Source organism: Nothobranchius furzeri, chromosome 9, assembly GCF_043380555.1.
Source record: "Nothobranchius furzeri strain GRZ-AD chromosome 9, NfurGRZ-RIMD1, whole genome shotgun sequence".
NCBI lineage: Eukaryota > Metazoa > Chordata > Actinopteri > Cyprinodontiformes > Nothobranchiidae > Nothobranchius > Nothobranchius furzeri.
In genome coordinates this window covers 55,244,820-55,257,808 of record NC_091749.1, presented here as the reverse complement: position 1 = coordinate 55,257,808, position 12,989 = coordinate 55,244,820, and the positions used below count along the sequence as shown (strand labels likewise).

Sequence of the window (12,989 nt, the reverse complement as noted above, 5' to 3'; positions counted from 1 at the left end):
CCACTGAAACATGTCGATAGCAGCTCTCTTGGACAAGGCCACCTACCCTGGGCTAAAGTTACGGTCTGCTGCAGAGAAAGTTATAAAAAAAAACCCATGAGAACATTCTGTTATGTGTTCATTTATGTTGTGCAATCACAAACATCCACCTAAAATTGCCCTGATTTAGTTATTTACTAATGTCAGCTTTCTTTTGGTCGTGTGTGATCCTCAAGTGTCAGCAGCTGTGTCTCCTCTGGTGGTGTCGTCAGGATCAGGAGTTGAATGTGCCTTTGAATGATTCCTTCGTCCTCTAAACAGTTATTTGTTATATTAATTGAATCAATCTCAATTTATATATTTCCTGTTTTTGTTCATTTCCATAAATATTTAAACACGCTTAAATTTAAAATGAGTTTTTAACAGTGATGTGCTAATTTAATTCTTCACAATGGAGCTAGTTAAACGTGCAACAATGCGAAAATTCAATGAATGCAATATATAAATATCCATTAAAATATAAAAACTGGAATTAAAATGAGACATTTGGGCAGCACAAAGAACTGGTCAAACACAATATTTATTATAATAATTGTAGGCAGACAGGAGACAGAGCTGATGGAGGTTCTCAGTCATCGGATGGATGGCTGAAGGCTTTCCAGGAACAGGAGATGTGGTGTTGTCTCTTCTCTTTCTATTCTGCCAGATGAGCTGATAGGTTACAGGTGTGTGAGGACATCCTCATGCTGTCATAACCAGATGACAGGAGTTGTCAGGTGATCAGCCAGGCTAATGATGAGATGCAGAAAGAAAACAAATCCAGGACCGTGTATAATAAAAATAATAATAATCTGTGGTGTTGCTCACCTCATGTGCTCTTACAGAATATTAACGCATGCCTGCCTCATGGTGTAGCATCCATATTTTGCTGAGTGTCCTGCAATAATGCAGGTTATTAGTTAATTTACTCTTGATAGACATTAAACAACATATGTAATGTAAAAGTTATTTACCAGGTGAATCAGCTCAAACGTCACCACCAAGTGTCACAGGGCCAGAATCAGCCACCTCCTTCATGATGTCATGATGTAATCTAGCTCCAAGCGCATAGCAGCAACACACATGTAGCAATAAGCTATGAAACAAAAACATAGATGATGTTAATACTCAAAGGTTGCAATGAAGATTACATGATGATTAAAATCAACTCACCTTTACTACACCTGCAAGGCTTCGTGTTAGTCTGGACCATTTGTAGCTGCAACAGTCTGAAAACAGATTACTGGGGTTCATTTGCCCTGGGGAAAAAATTATATATAACATCACAGTGTTGTGGGAGGTAGCTTCCAGAGATGATGAGAAACATGTGGAAAGCAGAGCAAGGATAGAGCTACAGTTTTTTCTGTTAGATCAGGAGGCCCTGGGGTCAAAAGGGATGTTAGTGTGAGCCTGGGAAGCTACTCCTCTCCAGTGGTGACCAGCCAGGCTGAGATGTAAGGAAAAAAAACAGAATACAGAGTACAACAGGGGTGGACATTAACTTCAAAACCAACCGGCCAGCCGGGCCGGTAACTCTGAATATTTACCGGCCCCGCCAAGAATCTACCGGCCCCGCTGGTCAGCTGCCAAAACGAGTCAAAATAACAACTGAACCGTTTTAAATGTAATAAACCTTTATTTTGTACACATTCACAAACATAATAACGTATTCAAGTTTGAATTTGTTTGTTCCCTCAACAAAACTCGATTTTGTCGTCGCATACTTCCGGCATACAACACAGTACATCACCAACTCCGCTTTGCTGTACTCGAGCCATTGGCTGTGTTCGAGATGAGCCAGTTCTGCGCAGATTAGACCAGCGGTGATCGCGAGCAGTGCATGCCGGTTAGATTTGTGTCCAACTTGACGCCGACTTGCTCTGACGTCATGCATACGTAGGCAACGATAACCTCGTGAGATCAAGGCGGCCGCAGATTTTGGAGCAAGGTGCTGCAGTTGCTCTTCACCGCCTGCAAAACCTAGATGACGGGAAACGCCTGGCTCTCACCTGATCTAAGATCTGATTGGTTCATATTTTGATCCAAACATCCAATGGCAGAACATGAAATGTTAGTTGTTCACATTTTCTGTAAATCATGTTATGTTGATGATGACAACAATATAGGCCATTAAGAGAAATGTGTTTTGTTTTCTTTTGTCACGTTTCCTGAAAACACTGAAGCTACAGCTGATAACCTTTACTTATTATTACAGTCATGTCTCCATATACAATATATGATATCCACAAGCATGTGAGGATGTGTTTCAGCTGCTAACAGGCATCAGAATTAAAATTGAAAATTGAACAAGTGTGAATGCTAACGCGATATCTTCATCCACCGTCACCCCCAAGCTACACATGCAGGGAAGTCCAAGAGATTCAACTGGCAGAACTCTAACTCTCTCTCTCGCTCTCGCTCGCTCGCTCGCACACACGTAGAGGAAAAGAGCTGAGGAAATGGAGGACACCAAGTAGTTAAAAGAAAAACTACAGCTGAGCCGAGGCACGCCTCGAATGGGGCGCGTCTGATCTGAAATGAGGAGCAGCGAGCAGCGGCCGGACTTCGTGAGCGATTCGCTTCGGGCGCTTCCGCGGCCGGTGTGTCCCCGGCGTTAAACGCCGGCTTTCAGCCACTCCCCCTGCTGCTTCCGTCTGCTCTCGTCTGTTTTCCAGGCGAGCCGCTGCTCAACTCGAACACGCCTCCCGTCTTCTTTAAACCGCCAAGAATCATTCCACCTACGCACACGCTTCTCTGCTTCATACTGTTTCGAACTGTCTCACTTCTCCTCACCAGTTTTAAAGTGTTTTGCCGGAGATTTCATCAAGAAATCCAATCCCTGTGGTGGCGCCATCTTCCTGCGTGCTTGTGTGTTTCTAGCGCGGTTCCACTTCGTCTTTAATAGTGAACTTATAGTTCACGTGACTATAACTAGAATCGTGCAGTACGTGCACAAATTGTACAAGTGCAGTACGTGGCTAGAGGCGCGCAGGTTCACGTGCGCAAAACGAAAACGGCAGCTTCCTACAGGGCGGGGCCATGATGTAGGTGAAAGCCAGTGTGTAAATGACAAATAAAGCTTGGGCGCCACCCGGGTGGTGAGTCGTCAAGTATTTACCGCCCGACAAGAAAATTTAGCGCCATTGGTGCTCGGGCGCTTTAAAGGTCCACCCCTGTACAATATTATTGTTTAGAATGTTTTTACGTGGATCAGTTCATAGAGCTTGTCCTGTCATTCAGATGGAAGCTGCTCAGAAGCTCTCGACCACACCTGGGTCTGTTCAGGAGTGCAGAAGCTTCTCAGGGTGGAATTCTCATCATGGTCCAGTGTCACACACACTGCTGCTGAGAGGCTATGTGAAATATAAAGAAACAGCAAATATATGTATAGTTGTTTTTAAGAGCAGCAACACACGTGTGTAACAATAAGCATAAATAATTACATATTGTTAAATCTAGAAGGTAAAGAAAGACAAAAGGTTATAAATAACTCACCTGCAAGACTTCTAGCCTGGACCGGTGCAGGCTGGTGGGAGATTACATCAGTCTTGGGCAGATTTAACCTGAAAAAAATATTAACATTGTTGTGGGAGTTTAGTAACATAGACCATGTACAAAACAAACTGTCTAATATATGTGCTTTATAACACGGCTGGTGAGAGATCGGACTGCTCTCAGAGCTAACTCAGTGTCCAGAATCGGACATGTTCTAATTAGAACTGGACTCAGCACCAGTTCAGAAGCAGGTCAGTTTAGCTGCAGGAGGAGCTGCTCCTCAGTGTTCCTCCTGCTCTGCATCTGCCCTGATATTACTAACTGGCGCAAAAACTTAACCCGAACCAGTCTGTGACATTATAACACACACAACACTCTCTTCAAGCCTGCGGCAGTGTGGACTGATTGTCTAAATTATAAGAACAACGTCCACATCTCTCTTACTTTGCATTTATGAATATAGCAAATATAGCTACAAAATTACAGGTAGGGAACGATCTTTAGAAGCTATTAAAAGTAATTATTTAGCTTAATCACCTCAAATAGGGCCCAAAATCTCTGTTTTGTGGAAGCAGCAGTCGGTGGGATCCGGCCAATTACTGGAACGGCTTGGACTAATTTGTGAAATGCTCTTCAAACCAGCATAACCCCGTTCAAACTCCATCCTGGTTAAATCTCCATCAAGTTGGTGAAAGAGTAACATGTTAAAACACTTAACTACAATATTTACACCCAAGCTACTAGAACTAAGTAACTATAATACTATAAGTTTTGCTGGGACTCTGACACAATGCTAATGCTAACTACAGCACAACTCACTTGCGGCTAATCTGAGCCTCGACTGCTACAAGGCTGGTTGAGACCGCGATGCTTTTATAACCACAGAGCTGCTACGTAGTACTGTTCTTGGATATGTAGCATCGTTCTCTTTAGCCATTGGCTAAAACAGACTCAAAGTAAACGTGTTCTATACTTTTGAGCTGAAGAGGGTGCTAGACTGACGTTTTTAAACAGAATTTAGAGTTTTCAAAGAAAATTCATCAAAATGCAAAAATAATAACTACACATGTCTACAACACAATTAGATGCTCATTTATACTAGTTATCAGCTAAAAAAATAGTTGATTGTGATGTGACTTGCTCTTTAAATTAAATTCTGAAACAACACCGGGCTGCCTGAGGATATGCCTGGCTTTAAATCGGCTTTACGAAGATCAAATATCGGCCGATGTATAAAAATGGTAAATATCAGCCCAGTGCATCAGTCTACCCCTAGTATACGTACCCTCTCTGGCTTGGATGGATGTATGTTTTTGTCCACTATTTAACAAAATGTAGGAGTAGCATCAGGGACGAAATTTTGATTTCAGAAGTGGGGGGGACACAGCAGGCTTGTGCGGATTTGGGGTGGGGGGTTTTATGTAAAGACCCCTTGACACATCACGTGCCCATCTCAATAATTTTTCCATCCTCAATATATATATATATATATATATATATATATATATATATATCAAAGTTAAAAAATGTACAACTCTATTATTATTTTTATTTATTATCATTATTGAAGAGCAGTTTTGGCTGTTGACAATGGATAGGCCATTGTATTTATTGTTTTGGGTCTTTTTTTATTGTTTTTGGTGCAACATTTTCTAACCGGGAGTGAGATTCCATTTTTATTTAATTTTTGTTTGTTATTTTTATTCATTTAGAAGTTCTGGTTCTGGATATTTCAATGTTAAATGAAGGTTTATTTGTTGCATTTTAAAGGGTGTACTTGCATTATTATGATATATTAACATTATATTAGTGGTTATTTTGGTCTAGATAATGTTGACAATGATATCGTTTATCATCAACAATTTGTTGGACAAAATATCGTCCAGCAAAATTTGTTACTTTCCCAGGCCTAGTCAAAAGTATAAAAATTATTTATACATAAACGGTCCCTCCTGAGATCTGGCCGTTTGTTCATTTGCTGTGTTAGAGGACAAGCTGAACTAATGTTTTACACATGATCATCACCCTAACATTTGAGTGTATAAAAACATATTAAATATGTTTTTCCCTTAAAAGTGTTGCATTTCAACACACAAAAAATAAAAGGAAAAAATAAGATAAATCTAATGAAAAGTGTACATCTTTGACATTAAGCTTAAAAAAATCTGTTGACGATGATGATACTGTTCATTTTTCAGAGCTTTTTAATGTGAAAATATACATTGCAATAGATAGGTTTACAATAAAGTTAAATGATAAAAGTTTTGAAGTTACACTTCTACTACTACTACTACTAGTAATAATAATTATGATGATAATAGTAATAAAAAATAATAATAATTATAATAATACGAATAAATTGTGTCGGAGGAGTCAGTTATGTGGAGGAGATGAGTTTGTAAAAGTTAGTTTTGAGTATGTTTGCTTAATGCAGGTCTGTCACATGTTCCAACTTACGTTTTGACTTTGAAAGAAGTCTCTTATATCCACTTTTCGTTTTCTTGACATGCTGCCTCCTGGCTGTGCCTAACTACCAAAGACTCACAAATGAACACTTATTCAAATGTTATGTAATGGAAGCTGAGCTGAGCTCTGATATTACACAGCGTCTAGTTGACGATGTGACTCAGTACCGGTGTTCCCTAGCGGCTCCAAACTAGCAAAACAACGTGAGCACGTTCTGACTGTTTACAACTTGAGTGACAGCAGCAATAGCCAATAATACGTTAGCAAGTATCAGCAGAGCCAATAGATTAGCTTTTGGGCGGGTCTAATAGGAAACCGGTTTCCGTTTCGGTCCTAGTGCTCAACCAAATCCTTTTAATGGAGCGTAACATTGTTTTTGGACGGAAAAAAGTGCAGGGGACCAAAACTGCCTTTTGAAAAAGTGGGGGGGGACATGTCCCACCCGTCCCCCCCCAAAATTACGTCCCAGAGTAGCATATGTATATATTTGGGTACTTTTAAAGCTTGATATACTACACTGCACTTTGACCAATATGATGTGAATTTCTATATAAATATGGAAATCCAGTCTGAATTGTCTTTGGATGTTTAACCAGAAGATTTAGAATTCTTTGTTTATTCAGGGATTGTCAGACACTTCGTATTAATTCAAGAAGAGAGTCAAGTCAAAAAGAACCTGTTTTGTCTTTAAAAAAGAACCAAGTAATACAGTTACACCATTTTTTTCCTTTTAGTTACGATGCGTCTGTGTGGCCACTCAGAAAGGCTGGGTTGGTGGAGTTTTTAGCTGATTTTCTCTCGTAGGAGTACACTAAAGAAAACTTACAGATGTTTGATTCACACAGGCAAATCTGCAAATGTCAAAAGAATATGAGACACATACATTTGAGCAGATTTGTAAGTTTTAGTACACATAGGAGTGTGCATTAAACACATAGTTTGTTGTCCTACTCAGATACAAAAAACACTAAAGCTTCTAACTTTATGGACAAGAAATGTAAATTTATTCAGGCATGCTCCCATGCTGAGACAGTAATAGAGGACTAAAATGTGTTTGTGTCGGCATCACTATGGTGTCAAAGCAGCAAAGCCTGAAATTTGGGAGCTAACAGCACATTAAAAGCTATAGGTAACAGACGCAGTGCCGTGCAATTGATCTCAGCTGTGTTCAAATGCAGGACTTTGGGGAAATCAGAAGCTTCATTAAAGTTTCATATTGTATTGTGCACTTGCAGTTTCGTCTTAGGTCTCCATTTACTTATGGATGTAAAGTGAGACTTGCTGGAAAAGGTAGCATTATAAGAGCTACAACAAAACAATTGTACACAAAGCTATCATTTAAAATTTCAGGATGTTTACTGATGTGTGCACTTAGATTGCTCATTTAGGTAGCTAGAAAATGCATAAAACAAAATATTGAATAGTATGACTTATGCTTTTTGACATGCAATCACAAAATCTTAATTCACCATTAAAACAAAACTCTTATTAACAAGCAAACTATGTTTATCATGCAGCATGTATCCAATTTTTTTGTACACACTGTAACCTGAGTGGGGTTTCAAAATGGATTTTCAGTATGATGTTCCTAAAAATCAGATTATATTAAAATCTCCAAATGTTTAAAACTCACCAAGCCGTAAACTACTGTTAACTAAACAAATGTTAAAAATAAAATAGTGACGATAAACAGTTGATGTATATGTCATGTTCTGCATCCCCCTCATGTGTCTCCTTGTGTTCTCCAGCCCTATAGGATCCCCTAATGTGTCTCCTTGTGTTCCTCATGTGCCTCCTTGTGTTCCCCAGCCCACTCCAGGTTTTCCCCTTAGGTGTTCTCCTTAGGTTTCTGTGCCCCTTTAGGTCTCCAGCTCCCCCCAGGTTTCCCTCAGGTTCCCCTTAGTGATTTCAGATTTAGTTATCCCATCCCTGTTAGTGTTTTTCTTCTGGTGTCTAGTTTTCAGGTTTAGGAGTTCACTTATCTTTAGTTCTCTGTAGAATACTTTTACCTAGTCAGTTTTCCCCACTTAGTTAATTAGTCTCACCTGATCCCTTCTGATCTCACTCCCCGCACACCTGTCACCTGTTTCCCTGATTGTTTCTCTCTGTGTATATAACCCTGTCTGTATCTCAATGTGTTGTCGGTCCATTGTTTGTGTCAGCATTGTCTCGTTTCCCTCTCTTGGTCTCTAGATATTTGGTAGTCTCTAGGTTTTGCTCTTTAAAGGAGCTCTTTGTCTCTTGGTCTCTAGGTTTGTGCACTAGGATTTTTGGATTTCAGTTTCTGGCTACCTGCCCTTTTGGATTTTACTTTTGGACAATTATTCCTAATAAAGTATTTTATGTTTTCTACTACTCCTGCCTTGTGTCATCCTGGTTCTGCATCTTGGGTCCTAACCTCCTCCTGGTTTACATCGTGACAGTATAGTGGTCACTACCAGCTCACATGTAGATGGTATATTTACACATAAGCTATCATAATAGACTTTTCATGCATTTGATGGTTGAATGCAATTCATAAGAAGAAGAAAATATCTATCTATCTATCTATCTATCTATCTATCTATCTATCTATCTATCTATCTATCTATCTATCTATCTATCTATCTATCTATCTATCTATCTATCTATCTATCTATCTATCTGTCTGTCTGTTGTCTGACTGTCTGTCTGTCTGTCTGTCTGTCTGTCTGTCTGTCCTCTGCAGTAAAAAGTTACAGCTACATGTCACAAATGTCACACAGGAACTTTTAATTATAATTAATGTAAATGTTTTAAATTTCCATCTGGAGGTGGGCAATATCATGTCATTCATAATATTACCAGTTATTATTTCCTGCCAAGAAAAAAATCTATCATATTAAGATAACTTCATTATGTAGCTGCATCCACTAAACAGAGGATTATGTTCATGTGGGTCATCAGCATGAAGTTTTTGAAGTTATCAAAGCAAACATGGCTGGAATCAGTTTTACCTGTAATCTGTGTCTCTAAAGGTTGGTTTATGCTTGACGCGTCCGCGAGGTCCGCACGGCTCCGCGCGGAAAAGTTGCGTCATTTTGCGTCATTTTAACAACCACGCCCCTCCACTGCGTCTCCGCACGGCCCAAGATTTCCGCAACGCGCACCTCGGAAAATTTCTAACCACGCGGACAGACGGACGCGGAAAAACATGGGGGACCGGCAAGAACTAGTATGGCAGAGGTTCGTAAATACAGACATTTGTATGATTCAGCTCTCAGAGATCACCGTGATCAACATGTTGTTAATAACTCTTGGAGAGAAATAGCTCACACTGTCGGAAAAGACGAGGATGCTGTTAAAAATGCTGAAATGCCGTGTTGTAAACAGTAATTTCTACTTCTACCATGGTGTAGTGTTGGATGCATGCCGTAGAGCTCCATGCTGCCCCGTTCAGTTTGGGAGAATATTAGCTCACCGCAGAGACGAGCCGCATGAACCATAAACGCTGCGAGTTGTGAAGCGCGTTCCATCCGCGAGCCGCATCACCGCGCGGAAAGTGAATGCGTCAAGCATAAACCAAGCTTTAGTGTGTGTGCGCTGTAATGAGAGGATGTCCCCACTGTGGAACTAATAACATTTACTCTATTCTATTATATTAATTCATATCAGCCAGTAGGGAAAAAAACGTTTGAGGAATTTTGGCCTTTCCAGGCTTCCGTACCAGTAACCTGGTTATGGAGGAGGGGTTCGTCTCACAAACAGGAAAAACACACTGGTGAACAGGACTTCCTCTTTAATTATGTGAAGGTCGTTCATGTTTGGTCTGCTGCTCACCCTGTGTGGTCTGTGCAGCACTTTGGGTTCGCTTTTGTGACTTGAGTCATCTGCTTCTGCGTTTGAGTTATTTCATATGTGACAGCTTGACACTTTCATAAAAAATGGTTTTGCTTCACTGTCTTGATTCTTGATGAGCCTTTTGTCCTAATATGTGGGTTTTCTTTTTAGTCGTGATTGAGTCTACCGGGACGTGGAAGAAGAGGAAGATTTGTACAGCACTAAAGAAGCAAAACACTAAAGACAAAATCTCAAAGAAGTATAGATGTGTCACACAATGTACTTTATCTTAGATATGTTTTACATTTTGTGTAATTTATTATTTTAAACATAAAGCAGAATAAAGGGGCAGCAGTAGTTCAAGAGGTAGAGTGGGTTACCTAGTGATCAGAAGATTGTGGGATAAACCCTGCTCTTGCCAGGGTACCCTGCTGTTGTGTCAGAGGGCAAGACATTTCACGCAATTTGCCTGTGTTGGGGGTGGTCAGAAGTGCAGATGGTTTAAATGGCAGCCTCACCTCTGTCAGACTGCCCCAGGGTGGCTGTGGCTACGTAGTAGCTTACCATAACTGGCAGTGTGTGAATGTGAGAATGCATGAATTTCGGGAAGTACTTTGAGTGCCCTGAAAACTGCTATATAAATCTAATCCATCAGTTTTCTGCTGCTTATCTGGGGTTGGGTTGCAGGGGCAGCAGCCTAAGCCAATAGGCCCAGACTTCCCTCTCTCCAGCCACTTGGGCATGCTCCTCCAGGGGAATCCTGAGACGTTCATGGCCAGCCGAGACACGTAGTCCCTCTAGCTTGTCCTGGGTCTTTCTTTAGGTCTTCTCCTGGTTGGACGTGCCCGAAAAACCTCACCAGAGAGACGTCCAGAAGGGATGCAGCCACCTCAACTGGCTCTTCTTCCATTTTATTATTATAAAAAAATTACATATCTAGTTTATTTAAACTAAACATCTCAGCTCAGTGAAATGCACACAGTCCTTTGTCAAGTTTTTACTATTTTCCATCATTATTTTCATGCTTGCTGAACTTTTTGTACCTAGCTCTATCACATTCCACAAAAGCGTAAACATTCCCAAGAGTCTGCGGCTCAGTTTTCCTCTCGGAAAGAAGTTGTTTTCTCATGTAATGTCTAGTTTGTTTGTTGCCACCTCAGTGAGCTTCCATTCCCTCCTGTATTTCCGAACCAGCTGGTCCCAAAGCTCTAACCTTCAATCCACAGAAGTGCTCCTCCGCTGTGCTTAGGCTACGCTCTCTGCAATGTGGTTGTGTGTCCATGCATGGGCCTGTGTGGATCACAAGCTACCTCTTGTGACAGTTGTGACCTTTTATGGCACTTAAAATCAAGTATGCTCATCTTCTAAAGATCTCCAACATGAATAAAAATAATTGCAATTCCCTCATGCACAAAACTGCATTGTTCAGGTCTGATGGTGTCGAGGAATGTGGTCACCATATTTGCATCTCACCCAGAGGGCTGTAGTGCTCAGTGTTTGGTAGAGGGGGAAAGCTATCTGAGGAGAAAAAAAAGCTAGAAAGCTAACGCAGAAAAAGCGTTAAACTTTGAAGTCTGCAACTGTCCAATTAGTCTGCAAAGAATCTGTAATTCACACACACAAGTCTGTCTTGTCAGAGAGGCAAAGAGAGAGAGGAGAGGACAGAGTAAGAGAGGAATGGTGATGTGGAGCGGATGTGGCAGTGAGTTTTGGAGAAATGGCAGAAACCAGGGGAGAGCAGCCTCCATGCTCGTGACAGCAGCTGAAATCCAATCCACTTGAGGCAAAGAGAAACGACAGTCCCATGAAGGAAATGCACAGGAAAAACAAGGCATATGAAGGGGGTTGGTGTAGAAATGACAGAAAAATGACAAGAATCTATTTATATAAATTCCTGTGTGGGGGAGTCACCGAATGGAAAGGAAAGAGGCAAAGTTCAGACTGTTTAGACACTTGGGCTCGTTAGAAACAGGTGTGTTTGCACGGTTTCGGTCAGTGGGGGAGTTCAGTGCGCCACAGGTACTAAATCCTGTCCCCTCTAGACATGACACCCCAAACAGTTCACAAAGAAAAGTTGACAAAATCTTGATCTGTTTCTGTACAATGGCCTTTTATTAAGCTCTGGTTGTTTTTATATGAGGAGTAAAACAGCTAACAAAACAACGGGAACATCAAAGCTTTGTGAAAAGGTGTGTGTTTCTGCTGTGTGCTCACAGACCTCGACGTCCCGGTCCTGACAGTGCACCAGACCATTGGGGATATACGAGCCGGCTTCTACCATGAAAAGACTGTGTTCCTTCGCTGCACCGTCAACTCCAACCCTCCCGCACGATTCATCTGGAAACGTGGCAATCGGACCATCGAACAGAGCAAAGACAATGGAGTGGACATATATGAGCCTCTTTACACTCAGGTACACATGGACACGTGTAGGACACTGTCAAGTTTACACTCAGGCACTTCTGTCCTCACCTTCCACACAGTGATGCTGCAAGGCTCTCTCGGGGCCCCAGGCAAGAAGACGTGTTGTTCTGCGTGGACAAGGATGTGTGCAGCTGTCTCTCCGTCTGTGTGTGTGTGTGTGTGTGTGTGTTGGGGGAAGGGGTCACATTGCTGTCACATTACAGATTTTTACTGTTTTGGTTCCGACTTGGTTCAATGTTCTTCGGCCCTCTGGGGGCCCCAAGCATTTGCCTACCTTACCTATCAGCACGCGGCACCTGTCTTCACACACTTGAACCAGCTGCATGGAGCTGTAGTCTCACAATTACATTCAAATGCCACGTTTACTGTAAAATCATATTTTATTTAACTTTTTTAAATATTTTTATTGAAAGAAGAAAAACAACAGTACCTGCAGTTACCAAAATACAATTAACCTTTCTTCATTTTTCTAGGTAAATAACAACAACAAGACAACTAAACACAAAAACATACCAAAAAAAAAACCAAAGAGAGAGAGACCCCCCCCCCTCCCCATCCCACCCAGATCAACACACCCAACAAGCATTATTACCGGAATATAACAATAACAGAAGTACATTTAAACACGTAATACCTCTAGACTAGTAAAATAAAAGATAACGGGTTGCCACTTGTGAAAAAATTTGGCCGTGCAACCTCTCAACGTATATTTAATTTTTTCAAGTTTTAAAAAAAACATGACATCTTTAAGCCACATGGAAACAGTAGGGCACTTAGCAGACTTCCAA

General features: G+C 41.1%; 1 protein-coding gene across 4 annotated transcripts in view; it reads left to right on the top strand.

The window, feature by feature from the left end:
* Positions 1–12,989, top strand: part of LOC107381286 (MAM domain-containing glycosylphosphatidylinositol anchor protein 1) — a 341,592-nt gene that overhangs the window by 188,885 nt on the left and 139,718 nt on the right. For all 4 annotated transcript variants that reach the window (XM_070554534.1, XM_070554533.1, XM_054732169.2 and 1 more), the window contains one exon: positions 11,994–12,190. In XM_070554534.1, coding sequence (XP_070410635.1) covers positions 11,994–12,190 — 197 coding nt within the window. The remainder of the gene's footprint in view (positions 1–11,993; positions 12,191–12,989) is intronic.